This window comes from Ixodes scapularis, unplaced genomic scaffold (genome assembly GCF_016920785.2).
Source record: "Ixodes scapularis isolate PalLabHiFi unplaced genomic scaffold, ASM1692078v2 PGA_scaffold9__187_contigs__length_104089568, whole genome shotgun sequence".
Lineage (NCBI taxonomy): Eukaryota > Metazoa > Arthropoda > Arachnida > Ixodida > Ixodidae > Ixodes > Ixodes scapularis.
In genome coordinates, this window is record NW_024609884.1 from 83,444,965 (window position 1) to 83,464,195 (window position 19,231).

Here is a 19,231-nt window from a genome sequence, read left to right on the forward strand (position 1 = left end):
CGTTGGATCAACTCAAATTGAAATGAGCCCGCGGATTTTTCGCTGGGACATCCCAGATGACCATCGTTGGTTTGGCTTATAAAACCTACGATCTGAATAATTGCTTCGCTTTACCTTAGTCCAGAGCGAAGCCAACGCTACGGGCTGATGAAGCCACTGAAGCAGCGCCAAGAGCGCGATCCGAAGGCACACCTGGCACGACTGTCCAAAATCATCAGTTTGAAGCGAACGAAACTCCACTTCGATGAAGTCCACCCACTGTTGCCACAAGGGGCCGAAATCCATCGTTTGAGCAGCTCGGTATTTCTCAAAAATCTACGAGAACCGCTCATGTGAGCTGAGGTTAGTGCGAAGTTCAGGACGTCATCCACCAGGAGCGTGCCGGTGAACGAAACTCCCCGCGGAAGGTTGCTGGCGGCCGCTCACACTGCAAAGCCCCATCTTGGTCTCGGCAAGGCAACGCACTTCCGTCCACAGCCACACGCTCGTCACCCCACGCCTACTTCGAACGGCTCGGTTGTAACGCGCCACCACAACGCTGACAACGCAACCAACGGCAAAGCTCATAACCACGCCAGCCTCACGAATGCGGGAAATCATTTTTTTTTTTCTGTTCTGCGACACAGGGCGCACTCTCAACTTCAGTTGAGAGTGCGCCCTGTGTCTTCGTTTTCTTCGCTTCTCGGTCCGTGTTTTTTCGGCGCTTTCTACCCTTCGCAATGTACCAACTGGCCCATCTAAGCACATTATTGGCTTTCCCTTGCATGGTCAAGGCTATGGATGACGCAGTGCTATTCGACTAAAACCACTATTCGCACAGCCTTAATAAGACACGTTTCGCCGAACCAAACAAACAGTGAGTCCACACAACGCAAAGGTAAACAAAACAAGAGTCAAAGCCGGTAATAACTATACAAATTAAGTCAACTTTGAGTGTTTTACGTGCCAAATCAACGAATGGTATCTGGCACGCCCCAGCGGAGGACTGAGGATTAAGTTGCATAACCTGGGGATCTATTGGCGTGCAACCAAAATCTACGGCACCTTCTCCAATGTGACCCCCGCCAGATTGCGGGACCATCGGCCAGAATTCGAACCTTCCGATAAATAAATAAATAAATAAATAAATAAATAAATAAAGTTCGCTGCCCTAGAGACGCTCTGCAGCAGCTGTGCATGGGCGCCACCATAACCGACCTTCAGTTTTTGTTTCCTCTTATAATGTTTACTTCCCTTCATGATTACCACAGCAGGACTAGGTTAGTGCCACTTTAGGTGCTACTGTTTCCTTCTCCACAGCATAGGCCACTGTGGAGTCTCGTCAACGCCCGCTTCAGTGGCTCGGCATCACAGTAAAACAAGAGAAGGTCAGCAATGGCGGCACAATCTGGCGCGTGTTTAAAGCGTCTATAGGATCCTGCTACACCTCAGAGATAAGAAGAGAGCCTTACCGCTGAATTCCAGAAACCTCACTCCAACTACACTCAAACTGAAGGGCCCCTCCACTTCTTCGAGGAAGGCGCGAGGGCCGGCGCTGGCCAATCGCGACGGCGGCCACTTCTTCGAGGAAGGCGCGAGGGCCGGCGCTGGCCAATCGCGACGGCGGATGCGCCGTCGCGATTGGCCAGCGCCGGCCCTCGCGCCTTCCTCGAAGAAGTGGAGGGGCCCTTCAGTTTGAGTGTAGTTGGAGTGAGGTTGGAGTGAGTGAGAAGTGGCCGCGACGGCGGCCACTTCTTCGAGGAAGGCGCGAGGGCCGGCGCTGGCCAATCGCGACGGCGGATGCGCCGTCGCGATTGGCCAGCGCCGGCCCTCGCGCCTTCCTCGAAGAAGTGGAGGGGCCCTTCAGTTTGAGTGTAGTTGGAGTGAGGTTGGAGTGAGTGAGAAGTGGCCGCGACGGCGGCCACTTCTTCGAGGAAGGCGCGAGGGCCGGCGCTGGCCAATCGCGACGGCGGATGCGCCGTCGCGATTGGCCAGCGCCGGCCCTCGCGCCTTCCTCGAAGAAGTGGAGGGGCCCTTCAGTTTGAGTGTAGTTGGAGTGAGGTTGGAGTGAGTGAGAAGTGGCCGCGACGGCGGCCACTTCTTCGAGGAAGGCGCGAGGGCCGGCGCTGGCCAATCGCGACGGCGGATGCGCCGTCGCGATTGGCCAGCGCCGGCCCTCGCGCCTTCCTCGAAGAAGTGGAGGGGCCCTTCAGTTTGAGTGTAGTTGGAGTGAGGTTTCTGAATTCGGCGGTAAGTGCTGAATTTTCCTGCGTCAGTCAGGGGCGACCGTAGGGCGCTGATTGGATACGAATGTGACGTCGTTGTTCGGCCGGAAGTCGTGTCCAATCAATGAGAAGCCGAGTCCCAGCCGAACGATGACGTCCAATTCGTGTCCAATCCGCGTTCTACGGTGGTCTCTCTTAGTGGCGTAGGAAAATTGAGCACTTGGGATTTCTTATCTAGAAGGTGTTGAACCATGCCTGGCGTCATCTTCATGTAAGTGTAAAACTTCCCCGCGTTTTTTTTTTTTTTTTTTTTTTTTGAGTGATGTTTTAATTTTGGTGCCGTCAGTTGTTTTGTTGGTTTGACCCGATCATTAGAGGTCCGGTGTCGTGTCTTTTGTGGAGAGAGGTGGAGTGAAGAAGGGTTCCCTTTCCTTCCTTCTTTCTGTCCTTAATAAAGGTTTAGCTGTGTTTGAGACTTTCTCCTTCTCTTCCTTGTCGTCGTCTGTCAATACCTGAATCTCGGGTTCTTCACTAAAATGTAGAGCGATAGTAAATTTATATCGAATTTCGCTGCGATGTTATTCGGTTTACACAAAACAGCACTTCTCTTTTTTTTTCTTTTTTACGCTTTTGCGATAAAGTTGTGGGGTCACGTCAGTCCCGCGGCGCAAACTAGCCACGAACACAAGCGATCGAGTGAAGCACGTACGCGTGCAAAATGCATCATGACTAGCAGTGATATCCCTACACAGCCCCTAGGGGGGGCTACAAGCCCCCCCCCCCCCCTTTGTTTTTCTGAAGGCACCCCCTTAATTCGTAACGACTCCTCTATTCTCAATGCCCCCCCCCCCCCCCCTAACAATTTAGACACCCCCTAATTTTAATTCCTGGCCGGAAACCCCTGATTTGACTAGAATGGCGGCCGCCAGAAACCCTTCTTATGGAATAGCGTGAGGATCTTATGGAATAGAGTAAGACAGAACTGCAGACACCGCGACATATGCGTACTATCAGCCTAAAGCTCCGCTTCACGAAGCGGAACTCGTCGCATTTGGGGCAAGCCTGACCCACCCACCCAAACTAATCAAAGTGTGCGACCGGCCTCTACCTCCACGCAACGTCATCACACACGAGCGGCACCAACTCAGCGACTGGGGCCGACGCCGAGCGTGACCAATCTGTGTTTGCGCTCCACCTCCCATCGATGACGTCCAACTCGGAGTGCACGAGCTTCGATTCTTATTCCAGGTGGTGCTCGTCCGACACGGTGTCCCCTCCGGACGCCATGTCGCCGATTTCGGGGACGATCTCTCGTCGCGAGCTAATTGCGCCAGGTGCGGGCCCCATGAACCGGCACTGACGCCGACGAAAGCGCCCAACGTTCCCCCGGCATCGCGTGGGACGCGGTCGAACGAGCGGCGCCGCTCGTCGTAATCGTGCCAACAACTCTGGTCCGGTCAAATTGCAACGACGCCGCCGTCCAACAACCCGAACGAAAAGCCCGTGGGTGCAGCCCGGCGTACGGACGGACGTTCCCTGAACTTTTTGTTTGACGAGGAAGTCGACCGCGCTCTCCGCACCACGTATGGTACACCGATCGAGCGGCCCGGCCGAGAAATTAATTACCCGGCATTAAGTCATTTTTCTTATCAAAACTGAAGAATATTATTACCGTGCCGCCGGGCCGGACTCGGCGCCGCATTCGGGCGGTTACGCCATCCGCCGGCACCGCCCGTGCTCCTAGAGCATGCCCCTTCGCCTGCTTTGAACGTCTTAGAACAGGTGCGCTCGACGAGACGTCGGCCAACGAGCGCTTTCGCATTCCCCCCTCCCCCCGCACACACATAGTACGCCGGCTCGGGACGGACCAAGTTAGACACACAAAAGAAGCGCCGAGTAATTTGACGCCTTGTTTTCCGACTCGGAATCCCGGAGAGGGTCACGAACGCGCGCACGGGCATATCCCAGATCTTAGTCTGTGGGAACGAGTGTGCCGACCTCGGTCGGAGGGTGAAAGGCTGCCGCCGGCATTCCTTGCGCAATCGAAGACGCTTTTAGCGGGCTGAAACAAGACGCAAAAAGTGAAAAAAGAAACAAAGTGAAAAAAGAAACAAACAAAAAACGAACCTCAGTTGCGCCTCAGCGGGTTCCCGAACTTGGGACGACGGACGGTGAAAACGGGTGCGGTCAGGAAAGGCAGAGCTCTGAGGAAAGGAGCCCGCGTCCGCTACAGTTCGAGCTTCGGACTCGAGGGTCGGACAGACGCGTTACAGCCCAAAATAAAGCAAAAAAAAAAAAAAAAAAAAGAAAGGCGAAGCGTTAAAACTAGGTTGCGGTGCTGCTTTCGATACTGCGCCGCACATTCTTGGCCACGCTACGCTCTCGCACTCCTTGCCTCGCTCGGGGAAGAGGCAGCGATAGGCCACGATAGGCGCCAGAGAAAACCAATTTCCTCTTTCCCGTATTTCCATCTGCTTTGACTGCCCCCGCGTTTCTTTTCTTTTCTTTTTTTTTTTATTTTTTTATTTTTTTCGCATCTGTTGTTTCTCACTCTGCGTGCGTATCGTCTATTTGGCACGGTACGATTTACGGCTATACCTCTCCGTATTTATCAACCCGATAAAACCGCACAATAAAAAAAACGAAAGATTCCGCTTGGCACCGTTTTCTAAGCACTGCGCCGAGCAAGTGGCGCAATCTTCCTCGCAAGCCCCCCCCCCCCCCCCTCGAGTCCCGAGCTCAGCGCTCCTGCTTACCCGAAAGCCAACCGGCAACGCGCAACACCCCCGATCACCCTTTTTTACCCCCTCCGTCGCTTCCGTACCTCAAACGCCGCCCTTTGGCGAACGTGTCCCCTTTCTGGACGCGGTAAATCACGGCCGGACGTTGGCGTCGAAGAAAGCCGCTATCTTGGCCACACATAGCAGCAGGGCCGAGGTCGTTCAACTTCCGACGAGCGTTCGAGCCGGCGCTCAGCCAGCAAGCACTCCGGCGGGAAAACGACCCCACGAACGGTTCGGCAGCCGAAGCGGCTATGGGGCTCCGACTAAAGACGCCCTGAACAATCCCAGCTAGAAGAAAAGGCCTGCTCATAACGTCATTGTTCGTGGATCCTCCGCCCCAAGCGGCAAACACTCCGAGGCACGGCGAGACACGCCGCAAAACTGTAAACGCGTCCGTCTTGGAGCGAGCTACGAGCGAGCTGGCGCAGTCGCACCCCTTGCGAGACGCGGCACGACGCGCCGGCGAGATGCTGACGCAAGCTCGGCGGCGCTACGTGGAGCCACTAGCGATGACGTATGCAGGGGAAAGGCCTGGTCTTCTAGCTGGTATTGCCCTGACCCAGTGGGACGTCCCGCGGCACTCCTCGCCCGGCCTTATCGCCGCGGTCAGCGGCTATTAAAGCAGAGCGCCCGTTCATTCAGGCCCTTCCGCGAAAACCATAAAAAGAAAATAAACAAAAAAAATAATAGGCGGCGCAACAACTTGTGAAACCAAAAACCCCCCCAAAAAAAGAAAAAAAAAAAATGGCAGGCGATTGAATTTGAGACAGGGAAGGAAAAGGAAGTGTAACGAAAGGGCGACACCCACTGTCTCCGAAAGTGTGTTGTCCCTCATCTTTACCCCCCGAGTCTTCCTTTTCTTCCCCCATCACAGGCGTTCGCAAGCTTGCCTGCGCGCTCAATCTTCCCTCAAACAGCCGAGATTTTTCGTATGTATCGTCACCATGTAGCAAGTTTATTGTTCAACAAGTCACTGCAATCGCACTAAAACGTCGTAGGATTAAAATGCGAGGACTATTAATAGAACGCACAAAAGAAAAATAAACGAACACACGCTAAAGACCAGCACAATTCGTTCGTATATACAGTTAGTACCAGGAGCGTCAGCAAATAACGGCTGCTGAAAAACGGGACATGACATTGTACTTATGCATCAGGATACCGATACTAAGATAACTAGCCTGAAGATGCACGCATTATCGTCCAAGATATTGAGATACAGCTGGCACCCATCGCATTGAATGCGTTCACTTCGCGTGGCCGAAGTTGCAAACACGTAAAAAAAAGGAAAAAATGTGCAAAAGCGCTCGTTGAGGCCTGAATGGCCCTGAGCATTTCGGAAGTCCGCACCACCGCTACGCGCGCACGGCAAGACCACGTTCGCTGCTGCGCAAGAACATGCATGTGTATCATGCATGTATAAGCTAAGTTGCGAGGCATTTCTAAAACGTCTACGCCTGGTGTAAATAGAGTGCCCAAAAATATGTGTATGTATGTACAAATTCTGCATGGCTTAAAAGCAACCCTCTCCCAACGTTAACTTGTAAACCGCCCCAAACGACTATTGCAAACGTCCCCAGAAATAGTGTCTCTTGGCACACAGGCTCACTCAACCACAAGGAGTTCGCGGAGCTCATAGAAAAATACGCCCCCAGTGCCAGCCGCTCTAGCGTTCTCCGGGGAGACTAGACAGAGGCTGAAAATCCAGAGCACTATGCCAAGCGAGAGCCACGAAACAAATGAAACCTGAGACTAGAATCACATTTCATGAGCCGACTCATCGATCGACACGTCCTCCGGCTAAAGCGCGCTACCAAAATGCAAACTACCTAGTTATGGCACTCTTGAACCAACCAATTGCACAATCCACAGATGCAGTCTCGCCAGCGCAAATAGTATTTCCTACTCAATAAGTGTTCTTTAAGAAAGGGCACTGGGAGGCGAAGGAACCCACGATCTCAGTGACCCTGAGGGGACAAGTTCAAGGCGAGGACAGCCCCCACCAGCGACGCGCCTGCGGCAACTAGTCACCAATAGGGGCCCTCCGTCACCAAGTTCTTCCAACTGGCAAATTCTGTCCACGAGTGCACATCCGCCTTGATGGCTTCGGTAACCCGGCGCACGGCACACGGATTCTTCTTGGCCGTCGACACTATCCGGTAGTTCTTGCCACCGTTGCTGTCCCAGTGTTCCTCCCCGTCGTGCCTGTAACACACGCAGAACTCCACGACGCCCGCAGAGTCCGCCGTCACGGGAATGGGCACAGAAAAGGCGAACGTGTCGAACATGTTGCTCAGGTGGCCGTTGGGCACAAAGCTGGCCTCACAGTCCTGCATGGTCCGCCACGAGTCGAAGGTCAACCGGACGAATACGTGCTTCTCGAACGTCACATTCTTCACCTTGATGGTGCCCGTTATGAGGTTTGGGTTCTTGACGATCACGTTCTCCAGAGAGATGAAGTTGGTCTCCAGCTTCTGGCGGAACTCGAGGTAGTCCGACGCCGGCTGCGTAAACGAGGGCTCCCAGAGCGGCGCGTCCGCCTCCAGCCGCATGTCCTTGGTAATCTGGGCAAGGAACTCGTCCGTCCACCGGGGCGGACAGTCGGACGGCTCGTGCATCACCCGCACCTGGGTAAGCGAGTAGCCCTTGTCATCGGCGAACGAGACGCGCCGCTTGGCCCGGTTCGGAGACGTCGGACTCGTGGGCTCGCTCTGGACCTGCTCGTCCTTGGGAGACATGCAGGGCTTGATGGGGGGCACGTTGGTCGACGCTCGCCGGTAGCCCCTCCGAAGGGAGCACGTCTGGAAGAGCGGAGGGGCCTGCTGCAGCACGCACGGGTTGAGGCGGCACTCGGACAAGTTGTTGCCGTTGCCCACAAAGAGGGGCTGATTCGCAGACAGCACCATCTCCAGGTCCATGGGCATGGTTCCGCTCGCCCGTCCTACGCACCAGGGAAACCGGGGCTCGGTAAGTGGCTGCCACGACGAGACTACACGCTGAGGGTCCCAAGGCGGGCCAAGCACGCAACACTGCACTCAGAAGACGGCCGCACGAGGGACAGAAAACGGGTCTCACTGGGCTTACAACCAATCCGTCATGACGCCACGGTTGGCGAAAACTCATCTACCTTCTTATCGATTTCGGGGGCCTCGTATCGCAGCGATGAACTATCCGTCAACAAGTCGAAATCAGGGGGAAAAAAAAGAAAAAAAGGCAGTGTTTATTCTTTCGGAAGCCGGGAGAATAACTTCCCCGAAACGTCACCTCGCATTGGCTGTTTGAAATCATGTGGAAAATGCTCGCTTTATTCTCCCGGCATTTCGTGGAAACGCTTCACGGACAACTTCGTGGATACGACCATCGCGGGCAAAATAAGCGACGCGATTTGAGCAGTCGCTTGCTGACCCGACTTTTTGCGATGCGATCTAGTCGCGGAGCGGCTGAGCCAATCAACGGCATTCAGATCCGAGAGTTTTCGAGAAACGACTCGTCTGCGAAGGCGTTGGACTCGCTCATCGCGCATGCCAGTGTGACCACCTAATTTTTTTCCGACGCGATTTAGTCGCATCGCGCGACTGCTTACATCGCCGGTGTGAATGCGCCTTAACGTTTCGACACTCGATACGCGCATGCATTATGTCATTTCCTCGCGCGTGCGGCGGCTCATTAAAAAAAACCTTGCGGTAAATCCAAAACAGTTCGTTACAAAAAAAAAATAATAATAATAATCTGAGCTGCCAATGAAACATGGTTCGATGAACTCATCGCTTGCACGTGAAGTTATCCCAAGAGCGCTCCGATGGCCACCAGAGAAGAGGGGAAGGAGCTCCCTTCTTACCAAGACCCTCGTTTGTGTCTCGCAGAATTTCCCAGATGTCTCCATTCTTCCCCCCAGAAGATAGATTAACCAGTCACTCAAAATTCCTACAAAAGCCGCTTCCCTCCCTTTCATGCCGGCCAAAAGTACGCGATGTGACGTCAGTGCAAGCCATGGGAAATGGTTCTCCCGGCTGCAAGAATAGAAAATGCCCCATGCCCACCCCCCCCCCCCCCAAAAAAAAAAAAAAAAAAAAAAAAAAGCTGCCCCGTTGAAATTTGTTGAAAGGAAAAAGGGGCATCGCCACGACCCTCTCCCCCCAACTTGCGCTCCCCAGATGCCGAAGAACGATGGCGGAAGCGTTGCTAATGCCAGTCAACCCGCCTCTCGAAACCCATTCGATTGCTAGTTCCGATGGCTCCATGCCGCTGGATTACGACACTGCACAAGTCGAGGGCGAAAACAAATTATGCCGCGCTAGTGCCACCGTCGAGTACATCTTCCCATCCGCTAAATCTACGCAATCCCGGAATGTGCTAGCTAAACGTTCGGAAAGCAAACACACATCAGTCAAACTCACTTTTTCGTTCCTCGAGAAATCGCCAAGGTCATCGAAGACACAGCAGTGCAGTTCCCCCTATAAATATCACGCGTATACCGCACTGCGCATCACGTATATGGCATTCTTTGACGAGACTGAGTCCTCGAACAGTGGTGCGAATAGGCGACTCCGCTCCCGGCACGACGCCGACAAGGAAGTCGACTATAAATCACCATCAATCGTCAAGGAAAACAACGACCCACAACGAGACATAACCGGCCAGAAAAGGCCGGTAAAAATAGGTTCCGCCAAAGCGGCGCCATGCAAGGCGCGCTAGTTGAACCCGCATGACGCAAAAGCCGAAGACTATTTCGTCCCCAAGCTCCCGATCCTCCCGGAGAGCGGTCGAGACAGCCGTCCGAGAGGATGCGGAGACGGGGCGACACTTTCCACGACATCGGCTCCACGGCGCCGCTCCGCAGCAACCGGCCGTGGCGACTTACCAGTCAGTCAATCAACGGGCCAATTCATGAATCTAGCGGTGCCGGCGAGCCGAAGCAGGGATCCCATTAAAGGAACGCGGCAAGGCCCAACGACTTGAGAGATGGTATGCACACCCGGCACGCGACATCGACGAACTGGTCGGCGCGAACGCCGGCCGGCCGGTCTCCCTAGCTGTACGGGGCGCCTCCATGCGTCAGGTACTGTTCACGTGCTGCGCGCCGGTCCGCCAATCGCAGTACTGATAGGGCCGGTGCCGCGCCGCCCCGGCGAATCCTGCGACGCGGCAGCGCGAGTGATCTGCTCCGATAGAATGGGCCAAACAGGGCCAACCTCGCATTCCGTGCGAGCCGCTTCACACATTCACCGTTCACGCGTCCAAACGCTACTACTACGTCCGAGGGCACGCGGGCACGCCACCCGGCTGACCCGGCGTTGGGCCTGTGCCTTGTGCCGCCGACAGCTGCGCACTGCGCGACGTCACACGCCGACTGGGCGACACGCTTATCGAGCCTCCGTACTACGCAGTTCGCGCTATCTGCACGCTCCGCCCCGACGACTGTGCTAAGATTAACCCTGCTGCGGGACGAACGGCGGCTCGGACGCCCGGCTCGTATCGAGTCCTTATTTGCTGCGTACCGCAAACACGAATCGTCAGAGAATAATTGACATGAAGCAGGGACCAAGGCCGCGACCTTCAGGAAAGCGAGCACGGATGCGCCAAACTGCTGCAAACCGCAAGAGTGGCGCCGCCTTCACGACCGAATGCACAACTCCGTCGTTTCACTTTTTTTTTTTTCTCTTCCCCTCGCCTTCAGGGTTCGCATGTTTTGACGGAGTCGGTGTGCCACGTGCCTGAGCGCCCGGTCGGCGTCCGTTCCGTACGTACACCGATTGCGGTATTTTTAAACTCGCCTTCTCCGCCGGCCTTATCTTTCACCTCATAGCCTTTGTCTAGAGATAGTAAAGGCCCTTAGTTAGCAGTCGTTGCACCTGAACATCATTTCCGCGTGCGCGAGATTTGAGCAAGGAGAACTTCAAGTTATCGCGGAGCTTGTCGAAGCAAACAGCCTGCCGCGCCGCTTCAAAAAAGGTCGGTAGGTGCTTAATGGGACGAGTTTCAAGCCTTCACTGCTCACACACCTGACGAACCAACGCGCGAGTGTTCGGATCTACAAACGTATGTCTTCCGACGCATTGCTTGCGATTAATAAAGTATGTAGCGTAGACATAGGCAGAATGATTTCAGTTTCCCGGGTGGGGCAGGGGGCTCTAACTACGGGGGATCGTGCACCCGAGCACCCCCGTAGCCGGTGCCTATGAGCGTAGATGATGTCGGTTAATTTGCTGGTCAAGCCGACGCTGTTGCCCTCCGACGTAGGCACGCAATTCAGACGATACAATAGCCGAGTTAGCTTCGATAAGAATACAATTCTGCATTCAAATCTTGAAATTGACCTAGTTAATGCGGACGCAAGCTGAGAAAACAGTTCTTTGCATGCACTTTTTTCCCGAGAGACGTAAGCCAAGTGCTTCGAGTGGCTCTTACCTCAACTTGGGCTCCCTAGCCAGCAGGTCATTGGAGGCTGCATGCCTGCCAAAAGTGTCAAGCCAATTGGCCTACATATCTTGTAATCGCACACCCTCCAATGCAGCACATCAAAAAGATACTGCCTTATGTCAATATCCAAGATTCGCACACCGTTACTAGGGAACAACTTTCACTAGTAGTCAATGCAAGGCGACTGACATGGCATTTCACTGAAAGAGGTCCAAGAAAAAAAAATGCATAGACCTGCAGAGTTATTCAAACATGAACCCAAGCAAAATGATATACTTGTGCATGAATGTTTCTGCATTTTTGTTTTTATTGATGCAAAAAAGTTGTACACATGAAGCAAAATTAACCTAAAAATTAACCCCGCCCACCGCTATAAGACAAAAAAAAGTAACCAGGCACGGATGTATGTGAAAGCCGTCGGCACACTGATGAGACCGTGCATTTCGTTGCAAGCATGCGATAGAATGTATGTTTCGTTAATTTCAAACTCCTGACTATTAACAGATGTTCTAGCATGTGCACCGTTTCAAGCTGAGCGACATGCCTACTCCCAAGCAAAAGTTGGCCCCAAGAAACTGTTGAGCATTCTAAAGGTGGTCAACCAAGGTGCATAGAGCAGCACCTCTCTAACAAACTATGCTGGCAAGCATGTTTCCCAGCCCAAGGCTGGATCCAAGAATCCTCTTTAGCACAGATGTGAAAAAGCACCTTTTCTTTATTGGGCCCTGGCCATTCCACGTAGACACTAGAACAAGACGACGGATCCATCCTTGACCAAATCGGCTACCACTCGATACCTCATGATGTGCTGAGACCCCTGGTCCAAGTCCACAATTTCACCGTCCCTGCAAAGTGCAGAGGGTTACGGAAATGGCTCCAGAAATGGTTGTCTCCATTCTAAAGTGAACAAAACAGAAAACAAGATCGAAGGGGGCTAGGTAAGTGTATTTCTCAAAATCACAAGGAGAAAGGAAAGCTGAGATTGAATGTAATTCAAAATATTTAGGAGATGCCTCTCTATCAGACACCAGCCACATATGAAAATGAGCTAAATGTAATTAATCCTGTGACCACAATATGTACCAATGTTCCCATAGGTGAAATGTTAAACTGTTTCTGTCCAAAGTTTAAGAAAACTCACGCTGGGTGCATCTTTACTAGTGGCTGAAATTGATCATCTACCCTATGTTTAGCACTTATTGCTCCTGCTCTGTAGAGCACTTCTTCAAGTTGAACAGGTGACTGCAAAACAGTTCCTGTCAAAATAAATATGTTTCAATATGAGGCCTGAAATGCATAGGACAGCCACAATTACTGCCGAGGTCAGCGAGGGTTTAATGTTCCTTATGCAGGTACATTTTGTGTATTCAATGCATAAAACTTCTAGCCCTATATACAAGTTTGCAAGCATAGCCTCATACTGCGCTCCAGAAAGAAGGCATGCCCTTCAACCATGATGTTCTACACCCACTTGCCCAGCTTAGCAGGACTCTGAGACCAAGTGACATATCCTGACCAGCGGTATAGTGGAGGCGCCTAAGGCCATACTTGCAATCGTCCAGAGTCACTGACTGTTGTAGACTAACATTCAGTTGCCTTATCCTTGTCCCCAGAGCAAACTTCCTGCCTCCAGCAATGTCCTGGCATCTCACACACCTGCTGTAGTCAAAACACTACAAAAGGCAGCAGACTTGCACTATACTCCGTTTCACCTTACGTCTGGATGAGTGGACACTACAAATTATCCTAGCCAATCCCGTTCTGTGGACGTAGCCCGTGATACACTTTCTGCGCGTCGCTGTGCCCACCCTTCAAGGTCACGTGACACTCTCACGGCCTTGGATTGCCTCTGATGGCTCGTAATATCTGCTGCGCTCGGACGTAAGGTGAAACGAAGTAGAGATGCACAACGACCAAGAGACCCCTTTGTCATACACAGGCCGACAGTGATCAAAGCTCTAATAGTCGGCCCATTGATGCCCTGTGCATTGGTTGGGGCTTGCCTGTGGTCCGAGGTGCCTTCGTCTACCAATACGCCGAGGACTTCGCGCTTGACCTTGAGGAACACATACTCGTCCAGGTCGGGACCACTGTCTGCAAGGACAACGAAGCACACGCTCAGGCTCTCCACCTTCCACTGAAGCAAATCAATTGTGGTTGGAACTCCCTCATGTCAAAGGTTGATGACCCCCAATAAAGGCTTCTCGTGAGCTGCGCATCTCAGAAGAATGAAACTGCACGAAGAATGGCATAACAAGTTCTAGGCAATGTTCGGGCAAAGAGATGCCACTACTCTCCCTAACATTACACCCCTTAGCGCAACACCTTGTTCTGACGTTTTCGCAGTGCACGGTTTATTTCCACTTAAAAAATAATGGTACATTTTTCTTGCACATACCTAAAAAAAATACAGTGGTTGTCAACTTGGGACCCACAAGGAAAAATGTGCTGAAGACAGGGAAGGGTAACATAGTGGGTTGAAAGAAAGTACTTAAGAAGGAATCCCAGAAATACCCTGAGTGCCAACTCACGATTTGCTAAGAAACTTTGCCTAAGAGAAGCCAAATTCTTCAGAAAACAGGCTGTTATCCAGAAATTTTCTCTTTCTTGAGTATGCTGCTCCCGTGGTATCAGATAGCACATGACCCATGTGATCTTTGCTAACAATATTGTGTGAAGCCGACTATATCAGCACATCCTGCAGCTTTCTTTTTAAAAGAGGCACAAAATAAGTTCACTGATTTCCTAAACTGCTTTCCCTACTCATGCCTACCACATGGTTAGCACAGCCAGTAGCGCACTTCGCTAGTCTCGCAAAGGACCCATGAACGAAGCTCAGGCCAAGTGCACTGCACTCCATTTTAGTTAACCATTCATTCCCTTAAAGGGATACTGAACCGAAATTTCGAGCTCACCAAACGAGGCCGGGCGGATACGCGGGAAGCTGCAAAACCAAAAAATATCACTCGTACGGCGATATATTTAACGGATCGCCGTATTTTTTGGAAAAGAAATGCGCGATTGAACCCGGCCGATAAGACAAGGCACGTCACGATTCCCCATTCTCTCTCCTCCTTGCTACGTCCCGTCAAGCTGGTGAACCAAAGCGAGGAGGAGAGAAGCGAGGCCGCTTCTCCTCATTCTCGAATTCTCCCGGAGGACAGTTACGTCGAAGAACTCGCTTGATCGTGCCCTTCTTTTCCAAAAGTACGGCCATCCGTTTGAGATATTAATGTACGAGTGATGTTTTGGAGTTCGTAGCATCCGGCTCAACACTTCTGCAGCCTTACTTTGCGAAATACAAATTTCGGTTCAGTATTCCTTTAAATCGCAGGGATTTGTTCCTATGCGTGGTGTTGTGCGATTCTGCCAAGCAAGATTATCCAGCACATTGTAGGCTTGCAAAATCAGGGTCGTCTAATCCAGCCGCAGCAAGATATGGAGGTGGGTGGGACATCGTAGGGATGGGCAGTCAGCGGGACGGCAAAACCACTGCGACTCGCCGTGGTGGGGACCCCGATTGTCACATAAAATACTGGAAGACAGTTCTCCTCTTTGTGATGAATACTCATTTATCAAACCACCTCCCAGAGTTCCCTGTCCCCTGGAACATAGCCTAACCCTGCTATAACAAACACATGCAAGCACACGGAAAGAAAACATTAAATATGGAGCGAGGCTTACCCCGTGTAGCCACTGAACCAGATAAAACAAGCTACTAATACAGTGAAATCCAATTATAGTCACCATGCCCAAAATAGGACATAGGACCAGAGTGTGACAATATCCAATTATTTGTTTTCACCCATCAACCCTACCCCGGTGACTGAGGAAATGCTACTAAACCAAATTGTGACTACGAGCAATGCAACTATAAGTGGCCTAAGTCATCAGGTACGCAGACGTGCTTCACATATCTGGCATTTCTCCTAATTACCTGGACACGGCTGACATACATGGCAGTTTCTGGAACTAATTAAAAGAATTACCGGGCAACAAAAGCTGAAAATGGGCGAAAAAATGGCTTTGCTTATCTAGTGCGCTCGCCTCTTCATGTCGTTGGCCAGCAATAAAGGCCACTAAACTCGAGGGTCTTGGCTGATGGGGCACTTGCCAAGTTCAAGCAGGGACCGACATCACGGTCAAGCAGTTTTTACAGGCCGCGCGAAGAGGCTTTCCAAGGAATTCCGGGGGAGAAGGAAGAAAGGAAAGGACAACACACAGATACAGTACTCAAACAAGTAAACAAAGAGATAAGTACCACCCCCAGAGATACCCATTTTCTTACTCTCGGGAAGTGCCCTACATTTGACACGAAAAGCTTCTGTCCTGCAGGATAAAAGAAGACATATGAGAGGCTGCTATCAGTTTTCTTTTTTTTTCGCTTTGTACATAGGACTGAATGAGTCTGTGCTTCACTTGACCAAGATGTGTCGCCAACTAGCCCACCAGATGATCTTAATTCTTCTACCAAGATGTATAGCCAAATAGCCCACCTTTACGATTTTTCACTTGATACGTAAGTGTGCCTAGGGGTAGGACCTTTTTTTTTTATGACATTTCATGTCCATTAACGGAGAATACAGACAAACAAGTACAAAACATAAAAAACTGAAATAGAGCAGCAGTCATTTCTCAGTGGTCATTAGGCAATCTTACCTGTACTAGACATGCTGAAGGACTGCTGGTTCGGAGGCATGTGCACCAAGGCGACATCTCGGAAGTAGTCTTCAAAGCTGCCAACGTACCTGTGGAAAAAAAAAAAACAAAAAAAAACCCCCACAACCGGTCTTACAACTGCCCAAGTGAGCCACTTTTAATAAAAAAAAAACAATTCCACATAACTTTCTTTTTTTTTTATCTATGAGGGAAAGAGAAAATTTATTAGCAGCATGCCACATTATTCTTCTAAGTCCTTGTACCAGGCTTCAGCTTAGTCTCGTCAATAGAGACCTACGTAATCATCATCATCATTTTTACACGATGATGATAATTAGGTGCTTAACAGTGCAAAATGCAACATAGGCCATGGTGCGCCAAACATTTTTTTCCCCGCAAAGTTATTGAATTTACAATTTTGGTCCTTACCATGTTTTACAAACTGAAAGTCTCTATTGGCGACAATGAAAAAGTGACACCGGTGGCAGGCAGGGGGGTTCACTCTTAGGACTGTAGGATTATTCCCAACTGATTACAAGCAGTTTCAAGGTTTCAAATGAATGCTTTGGAAGCTCATTCCAGCACCCGCACAGCAACACAAAACAAATGCTCGACATAGTCCCTTTTCTAGACTGCCTGTTCGACTGGCAGGCCTGCCGGCCACTGGTGTTACGGCACCGGAAAGTGCGGGTATATTTGAATGTTGGTTTTGGCATCATTTTCGTATGTCGATTCCACAATAACTATTCTGAATTTAGTGATACTAAATAGCATACTGCAAAGGGTAAAGGCCAGGGAATCAGAATATATAGATAGATGGGGTAGCAAAGAATTGTCAGGAACCCCTTTAAACACGCGCCCTGCAAAAACAGCACCACAAATATGTGAAATATGAATTAGAAGTTAAATAAAATTGTAAAAAGCAAATGAAGCAATATTAACCACAGCCACTTCTCAAAGCAGTTATTTAAGTTCATACTCTACACAAACAGTTAAAAGATTATGCTGGAAAACTTTGTATAAACAAAAAGAAACCAATACAGAAAAGGAAGAGTTTCAAACCAAAATGTTCTTCAAAACAAACAAAACAGATAAAAATAAAAATTCCGATGATGCAAGAAAGCTGCATAAATATAGCAAGCCCACAATAGGACTGTCTTGCTTTTCTTTTCCTTGTTCTTGCCAAGTTGGCTGGATGCACACTTCATTAAAGAAAAGTGCTAAACAAAAAGGAAGTCAGACACTGGCATGCTACTACAAACACACAGTCAAGTGCAGTCATTTGGATTACAGCCAGCACAAATTCACAGGAGTCCAGCAGAGTGAAGCTAAAAAAACCAACGGAGGTTTGGATGGCTCGCGGAGTTCACATCCTGCCACAAGGCAAATGAACTCGACATTGCATGACGATTCCAGAGTCATGACACTCCGAAGCAACTGAAAATAGATTCTATTATTAGGCTTCAAAGCTCTCCCTTCCCTTACCCGTTCATTCAATTCAGTTAAACCACCGTAGCATGAAATTTAGGGTTGCCACTGCTTGGCATGGTTTATGAACGTAAAAAGATGTTTGTCGAATTAACCTTGCTATTCGGAGTTCATAGCAGCCACCAATCCCCACTTGTCTACTGTTCCAGCTTCGTGCAACGCTAAATGTCCACACCAAACCTGTCACCAAGTACAAGTTCAGGTCGATGCCCCTTTACTAATACATGCACAATGAAACACGAGATGTAGAAGGGAAAGGAACTACGGTAGACTTTAATTAATTCAAACTCCAAGAAGCCACAAACTTTGTTTGAATCATCAGAATTCATCTCAATATGATGCAAGATAAAATTATGATTTGTCAAATGAATGGCTACACATACAGAGCAGATATTTGATGATTTTCTCTACATAGGCCTAATGATCATAAGCAGCTATGCCACACATGATACATTTGTGAAATGTATGACATAAGTTTATTTATCCCTCAAAAATGTTGTTTATTGTGGACTCTTTAGACAGCACATGACAGATCAAAACAAAATTAAGTTTATGAATCAGGCCAAGAAGTTATCTAATCTGGACTGGGACACATGAGCGATGCACACGGGCACCGCGCGGCAGTTTTCATAGCAACTTGCGTGGACGCTGTGACGTGAACCTATGCCATGCTGCCAGACCACAGCGTCCGTGCAAGTTGCTATGCCAATTTCTGCATGGTGCCCGTTTTCGTAGCTCATGTGTGCCCTGCTTGAGCCCCGTTGAGCGCACTTCTCACCGAGCACCGGTACACTGCGAGAAGCAACACCCGTGGAAGCTCTGCGGGTCTTGCTTCTCTGCAGTGCACCGATGTTCGGAGAGAAGCGCACTCAACGGGGCCGTGAGAACAAAAAGTATGAATTCCACGAAAACGCCAATCAAATTAAGCAACTTATGAATACATTAAAAAATTAAAGACGTTTACACATCTGTGTAACGTGATATTAGAGCGCAGCTCTTAAGGAGGAGGACGAGAGGGTATGCTCTTCCTCCTCGTACTCCTCCCTTCCTCCTCCTCATACAGTTTCCCCGCTAAATTTAGCTGAAAAATTGATGCCACGTGACCTCAACACCAATTGAGTTTCCTCGCTAAATTTAGCAGGGAAAATGGCATCACATGACTTGGTGTCACGTCAAATATAAACAAATTCAGTTATCCGCTAGATGTAGCGGGAAAATTGTTGTCACGTGACCTTAATACCAATTCAATTTCCTGAATTTCTCCGCTAGATTTAGCGGGAAAATTGACGTCACGTGACCTCAACACCAATTCAATTCCCCGCTAAATTTAGCGGGGAATTGAATTGGTGTTGAGGTCACGGGATGTCAAATTTCCCACTAAATCTAGCAAAGAAACTGAATTTGTCCGCTAAATCTAGCAGAGAAACCGAATTTCCCCGCGAAATTTAGCGGGAATTGGTGGAGTTTAGTTCATGTGACAACAATTTTCCCACGAAATTTAGTGCGGTTATGCCGATGCCACGAAACACGGAAACAGGCACCCAAGAGCTGCACTCTAAAACATAGCAGGACAACCAACATTTTGAAATCTGTTTGAATACACCAGAAGTACAAAATATCCGAGTTTCAATTATTGCGAGCCTGCTGTAAACATAGACAAACATGGGAACTCAACAA

The 19,231-nt window shown here is 50.1% G+C and overlaps 1 protein-coding gene across 3 annotated transcripts in view; it reads right to left on the reverse strand.

Annotated features, from left to right (window-relative positions):
* Positions 1 to 5,921: 5,921 nt before the first annotated feature.
* LOC8039593 (DNA replication complex GINS protein SLD5) overlaps positions 5,922 to 19,231 on the reverse strand; it is a 36,860-nt gene continuing 23,550 nt past the window's right edge. Inside the window, exons 5-9 of one of the 3 annotated variants that reach the window (XM_040499524.2) lie at positions 16,067 to 16,155; positions 13,411 to 13,501; positions 12,116 to 12,252; positions 11,396 to 11,440; positions 5,922 to 7,928 (exon numbers count right to left, since the gene is read on the reverse strand). In XM_040499524.2, the coding sequence (XP_040355458.2) occupies positions 12,153 to 12,252; positions 13,411 to 13,501; positions 16,067 to 16,155 (280 nt within the window). In that variant the 3' untranslated portion in view covers positions 5,922 to 7,928; positions 11,396 to 11,440; positions 12,116 to 12,152. Of the gene's footprint in view, positions 7,929 to 9,384; positions 11,143 to 11,395; positions 11,441 to 12,115; positions 12,253 to 13,410; positions 13,502 to 16,066; positions 16,156 to 19,231 lie in introns of those variants that run through there. The other 2 variants (XM_040499523.2, XM_002413527.5) reach the window with 2 other exon arrangements.